This window comes from Lepus europaeus, chromosome X (assembly GCF_033115175.1).
Source record: "Lepus europaeus isolate LE1 chromosome X, mLepTim1.pri, whole genome shotgun sequence".
Taxonomy (NCBI): Eukaryota; Metazoa; Chordata; class Mammalia; order Lagomorpha; family Leporidae; genus Lepus; species Lepus europaeus.
Genome location: NC_084850.1, coordinates 43,103,421 through 43,115,068, shown reverse-complemented (window position 1 = coordinate 43,115,068; position 11,648 = coordinate 43,103,421). Strand labels below are relative to the sequence as shown.

Genomic DNA, 11,648 nt, shown 5'->3' with positions numbered 1-11,648 from the left:
AGTGCTGGTTGGCTCCCTGCTAATGTGCCAGGGAAAGTAACAGAAACAGATGATAGCCTAAGTTCTTGGGACCCTGCTATCCATGTGGGAGACACAGATGGAGTTCTGGGCTCCTGGCTTGGGCCTGGCCCAGCCCTGGCCATTGTAGCCATTTGGGGAATAAGCTAGCGAAAAGATCTCTCTCTCTCTCTCTCTCTCTCTCTCCCCCCCTACCTTTATTTTTGTGGTTTTTTTTTAATATTTTATTAATTTATTTGAAAGAGTTACATAGAAAGAGAAGCAGAGGCAGAGAGAGAGAGGTCTTCCATCCGGTGGTTCACCCCCCAGTTAGCTGCAATGGCCTGTACTGTGTCAATCCAAAGCAAGAAGCCAGGAGCTTTCTTCCGGGTACCCCACGTGGGTGCAGGGGCCCAAGGACTTGGGCCATCCTCCACTGCCTTCCCAGGCCATATCACAGAGCTGAACTGGAAGTGGAACAACCGGGACTCGAACCGGCGCCCATATGGGATGCTGGCACTGCAGGCAGCAGCCTTACCCGCTATGCCACAGTGCCGGCCTCCTCTCTGCCTTTCAGATAACTAAATAAATATATTTTAGAAAGATCAGGGGGCTGGTGATGTGGCGTAGCGGGTAAAGCCACCACTTGCAGTGCCGGCATCCCATATGGGAGCTTGTTCAAGTCCCGGTTGCTCCATTTCCGGTCCAGCTTGGCAATGGCCTGGGAAAGCAACAGAGGATGGCCCAAGTCCTTGGGCCCCTGCACCCACGTGGGAGACCCGGAAGAAGCTCCTGACTCCTGGCTTCGGATCAGTGCAGCTCCAGCCATTGCGGCCATCTGGGGAGTGAACCAGCAGATGGAAGACCTCTCTCTCTCTTCCTCTGCCTCTGTGTAACTGCCTTTCAAATAAATAAATAATCTTTAAAAAAAAAAAAAGGAAGAAAGATCAGGAGAAGTCCGACGCTTGTTGGTAAACCTCTGTCTGTGACACTAATGTCCCATATTGGTGCCGGTTAAAGACCCAGCTGCTCCACTTCCACTCCAGCTCCCTGCTGATGTGCCTGGGAAAGCAGCAGAAGATGGCCCAAGTTCTTGGGCCCCTATAACCACATGGGAGACCTGGAAAAAGCTCTGGGTTCCTGGCTTCAGCACGGCACAGCCTGAGCCATTTCAGCCATTTGGGGAGTGAATCAGCGGATGGAAGATTCTCTCTCTCTCTCTCCCCCTTCCTCAATCCCTCCCTCTGTCCCCACCCCCCTCAATCCCTCCCTCCGTCCTTCTCTCTCTCTCTCTCTTTCTCTCTCTCCTCCTCTCTCTGGTTCAAAATAAATAAAAAATTAATCTTTTAAAAAAAGGACCAGGAGATTCTCAGACAGGTCCTGATGGGTGTGCTATAAGCAGGAACAAGAAAGAGGCATAAATATCAGAAAAGAAGAAATGAAAATCATCATTTGCAGATGATTACATATACTGTACATAGACAAGCCAAATATACCACTAGAAAACTTTTGGAATTAATAAGATACATCACAAAAAATGACAGATACAAAAAATTAGACAATAGAACATTTTCTCTTAAACAGAAAATTTCTTATCACACATTATAAGTCAAAAAAAAAAAGGGAATAGCATGTCAATCACACAGACTTCTGAACACCCAAGGAAAGCCTAACAAGTAATATAGATTACTTATGGAACTGGATTAACAAACATGCAAAGAAGGGAATAGAGCAAAATGGAGAGCACACACCATGCTCGTGGAGAGGGAAATCTCAGTTTTACAATGTTAATTCATGCACAGAGTAATCTGCAGATTTACCGCAATTGCAGTACAAATTCCAGTGCTTATTTTTTGTTGCTGTTGCTAAATTTGACACTTGAATAGTAAGCATGGATGCATTTGCTCTTATATGCATAAAAACAAAGTTGGAAATCATTAGCAGCATCTGGGGATGTAAAAGAGAAAACAGAGCTCTTACCCTGTATGCTTTATATATTTCCTTATTGTTTTAAATACTTTTAAATTACTAGTCTATCGTACATTTGTTGATAAAACAAAAAGCAAGCTTTCTAGTCTGGACTATTATACCTATCACAGATCTTCTAGGCCACAATACTGACTCGTTGTATCGGGGGGAGGGGTTACAGACCCCTAGAGAACTGATTAAATCCATGACCTCCATTCCTAGGGAAAAAATGCGCTCAATCACACGTATAATCACAAAGCAAACCTTGCAAATGAATACAATCTCAGGTGGTACAGAGATGAACGGGGTGAGAACGCTCTCACTCTAGGCTAATCAGTGTGGTCAAGAAGGAATTATTCCTTGGGCCCAAGCATATGTTTGGCTGAGGGGCACCAAAGTGTACAGGAGAAGAGCAGGCAGTGACAAAATGAGATTCTCCCTGGGTGCCTAGAGTGAAGGGGGCCAAGGTGAGAAGCCCAGCAAGCTGCACCTGCCAGACCAGGTGATGGGAGCAGACAGTGTTGGAAGCAATGTTCACCTGGGCACTGAATCAGGGTAGACAACAGGGGGACCTGGGAACTTCCCCAACACTCATTTCTTCAGGCTTCCTGGAAATCCTCAACTACAGGTGTAGGTGAGAACTGGAATCTCTTACCCCTGTGAGTCTTTGAGGGAGGGCGGAGGTCATCACCTTGGTCACCGGCGCATGGTCACCGTAGCATGTATATTTTTGGAGTAAAAAGTAACAGAGTCAGGTTTCTGAATGCAGGGGGTGGGAGCAATGGAATGTGACAGGTGGTAAGGACACAACACCTCACCCTTGATAGAGCAGGCAAGATGTCACCACCCAGAACCCTTCACACTCCTAGTTTCCATGGCCTCACAGCTCTTCCCTTTGCAGAGCTGAGTCACTAAACTGGAACCTAATATGAGGACAGGTGTTCAAAACTGCCGTGGTTACAGCCGTCAGGAGGTTCACACAGCAGTCAGCGAAGGTTTGGGACTATTAAGTAAATGGGTTTCTCTATCAGGACGACAGGATCATTTATTTATTCAACTTAAAAGCTGTCCCAGAAGGAGAAACAGAAGAAGGATTTGTCCAGAGTAAATAGCATTGCACAAATGAAGCATTCTCCATGGATCAATTTACAGATCATGTGGAGATACGGTGATCTTGGTGGGAAAATTTACTCTCATATGTTCAAATACCTTCGCATGTTCTGAAAACTATAAGCGTATGCAAAATGAAAAGATGAATTTTTATAACGCAAGAAGAATTAAAATTCATGCATAGAGAAGTCATCAAAAATTCATGGAAACCCATATGTGAGCCAACTATTCCTGAATTTCAATTTTTGCATGAAAATAAACTTATCTTTTAGTTCCACCTCTCCATGAGCTTTTTGAAGCTGCCTGTGTGGCCAATGTAATTCATTTTTCAAGCGGTAAAATTTAGTGAAAATTAATGATAGCTTCCCATGGAAGTGGGAAATCTGTTTCACAAAATATGCTCGCCCTACACGGAGTTCTTGTTTTATTGTATTTCTTTACTATAAGAAGAAAGAGCATGGTGGTGGGTTTTAAAAACAAAGCAGATGGGTATTCCGGAAGCACAAGAGGACCCTAGTCCCATTCCTTGTCTCCTTCGTGACACGCTTCCCCTTACCTATACCAGAGCAGGAACTCAGTTGTGGGGGAAATGGGGACTAGGAGCTGGGGGCATTGGAGGTGAGGGAAGGAAGGGTGTTCAGTAGCCCAGGAAAGAATGAGACAATTCCCCAACAAAAAAGTAAACACTGTCAGTAGCCCTCCCAGAACTTGCAGCCCCTGCCGAATAACCAAAGAAGGGCAAAATCTCCCAGGCAGAAGAGGCTCCTTCTGGCCTCCGGGACTGCAGCGGCGAAACAATGAGTGACAGCACCTGCTGTGCTGGGGTGAGGTGGGAGTAGGGTACAGGAGAGGGCTCTTACTCTTGGTGGGAGTGGAGATTAGGGACCCAAGCTTACTGGTGATGCAGCCCCCACGTGACCAGGAGCTGACGTGGGCAAAGGTACTTAAAGCCCTGACCGCCGTCCGCCGTCCTCCTCTGGGTACCAACTCTATTACGCCGCGCACTGCCGGGCGGTTTACCCAAGCGAGGAGGAGAAGGAGGAGGAGGAGGTGGAGGAGGAGGAGGAGCAGGAGGAGGAGGAGAAAATCCACCCCCCCACCCCGATCCTGGCAGGTGGGTGTGAGGGTGGGCACGGCCTGGCACCCTTGAACTGGGGTGGCCTGGAGATGCGGGCGCCAGAGGCCGCGGGCACCTCCGACTGACTCGCCAGCTCTTGGCGGGCAGTAGAGACTCCGGGCGCTGGGACGCCGCTCATTTTGGTGGGGGGCGGGGAGGGGGGCGGAGGAAGAAAAGACTTTCACAGACTGCGGAGAATCCACTTCCTTCCTCTCTCAGCCAGTGTTTCTTGCTTTTTGTTTTTGACACTCAGGCCCCGCACCCCGCATCAAGTCCTGTTCTAAGAGGAGCGAAGAGAAATAAACGTGGCAGCGCATATAAGGCCAGCGGGGAGGTTGGGAAACGGTGCTCGGAGGGGCATGCAATTTGCAAACAATCTGGACAGTTCTCTCCCACCCCCTTTTTGCAGACCCCCTTTCCCACCACCGCCCCCGCAACCCTTCCCTCCCCAGGCCAGCCGCCTGTTTTTGGGGGGTGCTGGGAAATCGGTGTGCTACCCTCTGTAGGAGAGATGGCGGGTTTGGTGCTGCCTGGGCATCACGGGAGGGAGACGCTGAGACAATCTGGTATTACACTGTCGTGCTAATTCCCCGACTGCTTTCCAGACACGTCTGGCCCCCACAGCCCTTCATCTCTGTCTTCGGTGCTGGAAAAGGATTTCGAGTATGCACACGGGAGACATGGCGGTTATCGGGGGATTTGGGTGGGGGGTGGGAGGCGGAGCCCAGAGCAGAGAAACGCCCCTGAAACTGAGAAGTCAGACATTGCGGCTAATGCTGGGCCTGGGGGCTGGGGAGTGAAGGACTGGTGAGCCTAGGAAGGGGACGCTCGATTGTTTGGCAGGAATCCCCTAAGCCGTGTCCCATCCAGCTTTCGCTGCACCCTCGCCCCGCCCCCTCCAGCTCGGTGCAGAAGAAGGGGTGTGGCGGTGTGTCCCGGAGAAATGGCGGACGGGGCGGGGCCAAGTGAAAGGAGGGGTTGAATGCCTGGAGAGCCTGCGCAGGATGGGGGACTGGAGTGGCCTGGGAGGGGTGAGGAGAGTGGAGGGAATTCAGAGATAGAATACTCAGACATTCTGGGATGGGAACGCTAAAAGGCAGTTAATGACTGGAGCGCGTGCCCTGGGTGCTGATCGAGGCAGCAGGCCGTGAGACTCCAATGCTTGCAATCTATATTTCTGCCCTGCAGTCTGTCCTTAGGATGAAGCTCAACTGAACCGAAGGAAGGAGAAACAGCGCTGACTCTGCAGGTCGGTGTTGGGGATGGGACCAGTACATGGACCCCTGGTGTGGGTGTGGCAGAAGTCAGAACAGTCTGGGACTGCGGGCATCTCCTGCATCTTCTCTTTTAAAAGACACCCTTGCTCCTGGCCCATGGTTTTTGGTCCAGGGCAAGGGGCGTGGCATCCATCTTCAGAGTTAAGTAGGTTGAGAAGGAAAAGGATAAGTAGGAAAAGAGAAGCCCTGAGAAAGAGACCCTTTCCACCCACTGCAGTTGAACTCAGGAAGGGAAGCACAAGTTGTCCCCCAAAGGCTCAAAAGTGCCCTTTCTGTGATCTGCACACAGGTCTGTGTCCGCCTTTGGGGCAGTGCAACTAGAGGAGAGTGGAAAAGAGCAAACTTGCCCTCGTCCCGGGAGGTCAGTATGTGCCTAAGCACATCTAGGGCGCTGGGGGTGGGGGTGGCGTGGGAGCACCACAGTGCGATCTGACTCTCCACTGTTTTTCTGCTTTCCACCAGCTCTGTGTACTGCCTCTCATACCCCCGCCCATTTAGGTGCTGGGAAAGTGGAGGTGTTGACATTGGCAAGGTGAGCTGGGGTTGGAAATGCAGAACACATTGAACGAGCAGCTCTCTCTGAATCAGCAAGTGGGGGCCTTGGCACCTGTGTCTGGGTGCTAGCCACCAAGCACTGTGTCTCCTCTAAGAAGGCCTGGTTAGACAGGAAGTGAGCCGGAGCCCTAAGCTTTGTTTCTGTTCTTGTCCTCTAGGTCTTGCTCAGCTGGCAGAAGTCGTGGGCCTGACCTGACCAGTGCACATCTCACCTGAGCAAGCCAGCTCCACGCCCTGGATCAGAGGATCACCCAAGCTGCACCATGAGCCGTGTTCGGGATGCTGGCTGTGTAGCAGCAGGGATAGTGATTGGGGCCGGCGCCTGGTACTGTGTCTATAAGTACACCAGGGGAAGAGACCAAAAGAAAAAGAGACTGACCAAGCCCAAGAACCGAGTTATAGCTGGGAGTGGAGCCAGGGCTAGGACTGGGCTAAGGGCCGGATTCACAATCGACCTTGGGCCAGGATTTGGTCCCCCAACCCCAGTCCGTGCTAGGGCAGAGGATGGGCCCCAGGAGGAAGCCTCTGCCATGGACACAGCTAAAGCCGAGGCAGTGGCCCCAGCTGCACCCAGCGCTGAGGCTCACAGTGAGGCCGGCACTCAGGTCCAAGAAGCAGAAGGGGGTGGGGTTATGCCTAAGGCAGAATCAGCGGTTGGGGCTGCAGCAGCTTCTGCGGTGACACCACCTCCCGGGGTGGCAGAGGCTCCTGCAGGTGCAGAGGCCCCCCCAGTGGCAGGGACCCCCAAAGTGGCAGAAGTTCCCAGTGTAGCAGAGGTACCTAGGGCAGCAGCGCCTGCTGGGACAGCTGCACCTACCCAAGTGGCAGCACCCACCCAGGCAGCAGAGCCACCTGGCATGGCAGCACCTACTGAGGCAGCTGAGGCTCCCAGGGTGGTACCACCTACAGAGGTGGCTGAGGTTGCTGTGCCCGCAGTGCCTGCTGGGGTGGCAGCCCCTGCTGGGGCTGCCGAAGCTCCTGGGACTTCGGGATCTCCTAAAACAGCAGCAGCTGCCAAGAAAGCAACTCCCGGGGCTCACACTGGGGCTATCCCTAAGGCAGGGCCAGCCACTGGAGCTGTCCCCAAAGGTGGAGCCAAGGGTGGAACTAGGTCCCGGACTGGAGGCAAGGGCAAGGGCAAAAGAAATAAGGTGGAAGTAGACGAACTGGGGTTGGGCTTCCGCCCTGGAGATGGGGCTGCAGCAGCTGCTGCAGCCTCTGCTAATGGAGGCCAGGCTTTCCTGGCAGAGGTCCCTGATTCTGAGGAAGGGGAGTCTGGGTGGACTGACACAGAGTCTGATTCAGACTCGGAGCCCGAGACCCAGCGCAGAGGGAAGGGAAAAAAACCTGTGGCCATGCAGAAGCGCCCCTTTCCCTATGAGATTGATGAGATTCTGGGCGTCCGAGATCTCAGGAAAGTCCTGGCCTTGCTTCAGAAATCGGATGATCCTTTCATCCAACAGGTAGCTTTGCTCACCCTGAGCAACAATGCCAATTACTCATGCAACCAAGAGACAATTCGCAAATTGGGAGGCCTCCCGATTATTGCAAATATGATCAACAAAACTGATCCCCACATTAAGGAAAAAGCCTTAATGGCCATGAATAACCTGAGTGAGAATTATGAAAATCAGGGCCGGCTTCAGGTCTACATGAATAAAGTGATGGATGATATCATGGCCTCTAACCTGAACTCAGCGGTACAGGTTGTTGGACTAAAATTTTTAACAAACATGACTATTACTAATGACTACCAGCACCTGCTTGTCAATTCCATTGCAAACTTTTTCCGTTTGTTATCTCAGGGCGGTGGAAAAATCAAGGTTGAGATTTTGAAAATACTTTCGAATTTTGCAGAAAATCCAGATATGCTAAAAAAACTTCTGAGCACCCAAGTGCCATCATCATTTAGTTCCCTTTATAATTCTTACGTGGAGTCAGAAATTCTTATAAATGCCCTTACTCTTTTTGAGATCATCTATGACAACCTCAGAGCAGAAGTGTTCAACTACAGAGAATTCAATAAAGGCTCCCTTTTTTACCTGTGCACTACATCTGGAGTGTGTGTGAAGAAAATTCGAGCCTTAGCAAATCACCATGACCTCTTGGTGAAAGTGAAAGTGATCAAACTAGTGAACAAATTCTGATTGGTTATATGCTCTTAAAAGACTTGAAGAAATGTCTTGGTTTTGCAGTCTGGAAGCATTGAAAATGCAAAGTTACTGCTTTTCCATTTGTCCTTATAGTAAAGGAATCTCTTCAGCTGCCAGCTTTGAATAATGTATCATCCATAGTGATGTTATCTGTGTCAGCCACCAGCTTTAAGCTGAATCATTTTATGAATACCAAATAAATAGTCCTCTTGTACTGAAAATGCATTTGTGACTTTAATTGTGCTGCTTGGATGGAAATGTTTTTTCTGGTTCCTCTATGTGAATTGACAGTGATCCTGTCCTTTCTGAATGGCCTAATATTCTGTTATTTGTTTTCACTTGAATTTAGCCACCAAAGATTTCTTTTGTGTATCATCAATAAAGTTGTATGTTTTACCTGACAAAAGATTTTTCTCATGCTTAAATGTACAAGCCAGCTGGGGAGATAAGGTACATAAATACGGAAGAATTACTAACAGTATCCAGCATGTGTTCACTGTCAAATATATGCTCTCTGGTTAAATAAAGCAGAGGTTGCTTTGAAAGCTTCAAGGGGGAAGAGCACTTCTGAGCTGGACCTGAAGGACAGCACAGAAAGGCATTCTAGGGGCTGGCGCTGTGGCGCAATGGGTTAACGCCCTGGCCTGAAGTGCCGGCATCCCATATGGGCGCCGGTTTGAGACCCAGCTACTCCACTTCCCATCCAGCTCTCTGCTATGACCTGGGAAAGCAGTAGAAGATGGTCCATGTCCTTGGGCCCCTATACCCACCTGGGAAGACCCAGCCATCTGGGGAGTGAACCAGTGGATGGAAGGACTTCTCTCTCTCTCTCTTTCTCTCTCTCTCTCTGCCTCTCCTCTCTCTGTAACTCTGACTTTCAAATACATAAATAAATCTTAAAAAAAAAAAGAAAGGCATTCTAGGAGGGGAAAAGCTGAGAGGAAAGGTTCAGTGGAGGTGGGGAGATCTGTTCCTGTGATAGGCAGCCAATGTGCCTGGAATGGAAAGCATGGAAACCATGGGAGTTACTGGACATTCTTGACAGAAGGAAAAATAATCTAGTGGAATGTGAAAGATGGATTGGAGCTGGAATGGGGTTAGGGGTGGAGACTAGAAAGGAGAACATTTGTTAGGAAGTTATAATAAAGCTTGTATGCAATGATGAAGGGTGAAATGACGTGGTGACTACAGGAACTGTTAGAGGGGCCAGAATTGTGGACAGAGGGTTAAGCCACCACTTGCAATGCTGACACCCCAGATGGGATCCCAGCTGCTCCACTTCTGATCTAGCTTCCCATTAATATGCCTGGGAAAGCAGTGGAGATGACCCAAGTCCCTGGGCCTGTGACACTCCTGTGGGAGACCAGGATGGAGTTTGTAGTTCCTGGCTTTGATCGGCTTGGCCCAGGCCTCCAGGCTTAGTTGTTGTGGCCACTCGAGGAGTGAACCAATGGATGGAAGACTCTCTCTCGCTCTTTCTGTCTTTCCCTCTGTCTCTCCGTAACTTAAATACATAAAAAAAATCTTTTTTTTACAAAAGGAACTGTTAGGACATGGTGGTAATAAGAGACTTGTAAAAATAAAAAAGGAGTAAGGGCCGGCGCCGCGGCTCACTAGGCTAATCCTCTGCCTGCGGCGCTGGCACACCGGGTTCTAGTCCCGGTCGGGACGCTGGATTCTGTCCCGGTGGCTCCTCTTCCAGTCCAGCTCTCTGCTGTGGCCAGGGAGTGCAGTGGAGGATGGCCCAAGTGCTTGGGCCCTGCACCCCACGGGAGACCAGGAGAAGCACCTGGCTCCTGGCTTTGGATCAGCACGGTGCGCCGGCCGCAGCTGCCATTGGGGGGAAAAAAGGAAGACCTTTCTCTCTGTCTCTCTTTCTCTCATTGTCCACTCTGCCTGTCAAAAAATAAAAAAAGGAGTAAGATCTACTGCCTGTCCCTTGGATGCAGATCTCCAAAGAGAGAGGGCTGTATGACCTGGTACAGGTCTTGACAAGGAAGGGCCATCTGTCTTGAGCCACCGTGGGGATCACATCATGACAATGTGAGTTACCATTTCAAATGATGAGGAAGAGCAACATGACAGAAAGAGGGATTCTGGGCCCAGATCACTGGTTTATTTCCTTTATTTGGAAGAGGGACGGTGGTGAGGACTGCATCGGAGCCTACCCCCACCCCTGAGTTCACCTAAGAGCAGATGTATCTTTCTTTTCCTTCCTGGCTCACTGAACTGATAAAACTGATAAAAACAAGATAATAAGAGGTGCCCCGGATATTTTACCAAATCCCAGCCTGCTTTCCTGACACCCTTCACAAGTGCATTTTGTGCCAGCGTATGGTAGGCTGTGGCAGGATAGGAATAGTGACTCCTGGAATACAGGAAAGGGATAGACTGATATACGTAGTGCTATAACTTACCTGGAGAGCAAGAAGCTTTAAAGACGTACTTGTCCTTAGAGGATTTTTCCCCCTAAGGAAATAATCAAATAGTCATACACTGAGGAATATGCAAAGCTGTTCATTTCAGCACTGTTCCTAAGAGTTAAAAACAAAAAGCAACTGAAACATCCAATGTTGTGGAATTGACTAAACAATAAATCATATGTTCAAGCAGTAAAAATTTTTAGATTTGTTTTATTTATTAGAAAGATAGAGGAGAGAGAGAGAGTGAGAGAGAGAGAGAGAGATCTTCAATAGGGTGGTTCGCTCCCCAAATGGCTAGAGGTAGACTTGTCCAAAGTCAGGAGCCAAGAGCTTCTTCTGGATCTCCCATGTGGATGCAGGGGCCTAAGTACTTGGACCATCTCCCACTACCTTCCCAGGCTCATTAGCAGGGAGCTGGATCAGAAGTGGAGCAGCCAGGACTCGAACCAATGTTCATATTGGATGCTGATGTCACAAGCAGTGGCTTTACCCTCTACACCACAATGCCAGCCCCAGTAAAATAGTATTCAATTATTAAAAACTAAAGGATCGGCCGGCGCCGTGGCTCAACAGGCTAATCCTCCGCCTTGCGGCGCCGGCACACCGGGTTCTAGTCCCGGTCGGGGCACCGATCCTGTCCCGGTTGCCCCTCTTCCAGGCCAGCTCTCTGCTGTGGCCAGGGAGTGCAGTGGAGGATGGCCCAAGTGTTTGGGCTCTGCACCCCATGGGAGACCAGGAGAAGCACCTGGCTCCTGCCATCGGAACAGCGCGGTGTGCCGGCCGCAGCGCGCTACCGTGGCGGCCATTGGAGGGTGAACCAACGGCATAGGAAGACCTTTCTCTCTGTCTCTCTCTCTCTCACTGTCCACTCTGCCTGTCTAAAAAAAAAATAAAAAAAAAAAAGAAAAAAAAAAAGAAAAAAAAAACTAAAGGATCTATTGTACATCATGGTGACTATGGTTAACAGTATATTTTATACTGGAAACTTGCTAAAAGTAAATTTTAAGTGCTCTAACCACAGTAAAATAGTAATTATGTGAAGTAATTT

The 11,648-nt window shown here is 49.6% G+C and overlaps 1 protein-coding gene across 3 annotated transcripts; it reads left to right on the top strand.

Moving 5' to 3' along the window:
* Positions 1–4,078: 4,078 nt before the first annotated feature.
* On the top strand, positions 4,079–8,573 carry ARMCX2 (armadillo repeat containing X-linked 2). Of its 3 annotated transcripts, none has more exons than XM_062184091.1 (7): positions 4,079–4,189; positions 4,446–4,526; positions 4,798–4,855; positions 5,381–5,441; positions 5,759–5,830; positions 5,932–6,001; positions 6,183–8,573. In XM_062184091.1, the coding sequence occupies exon 7, from the start codon at positions 6,288–6,290 to the stop codon at positions 8,169–8,171; it is 1,884 nt and encodes a 627-aa protein (XP_062040075.1). In that variant the 5' UTR covers positions 4,079–4,189; positions 4,446–4,526; positions 4,798–4,855; positions 5,381–5,441; positions 5,759–5,830; positions 5,932–6,001; positions 6,183–6,287; the 3' UTR covers positions 8,172–8,573. The 3 variants fall into 3 exon arrangements, with proteins under 3 accessions (XP_062040075.1, XP_062040076.1, XP_062040077.1); XM_062184092.1 differs by having other exon boundaries at positions 4,446–4,537; XM_062184093.1 differs by lacking the exon at positions 5,932–6,001 and having other exon boundaries at positions 4,446–4,855.
* The last annotated feature ends 3,075 nt before the right edge of the window (positions 8,574–11,648 follow it).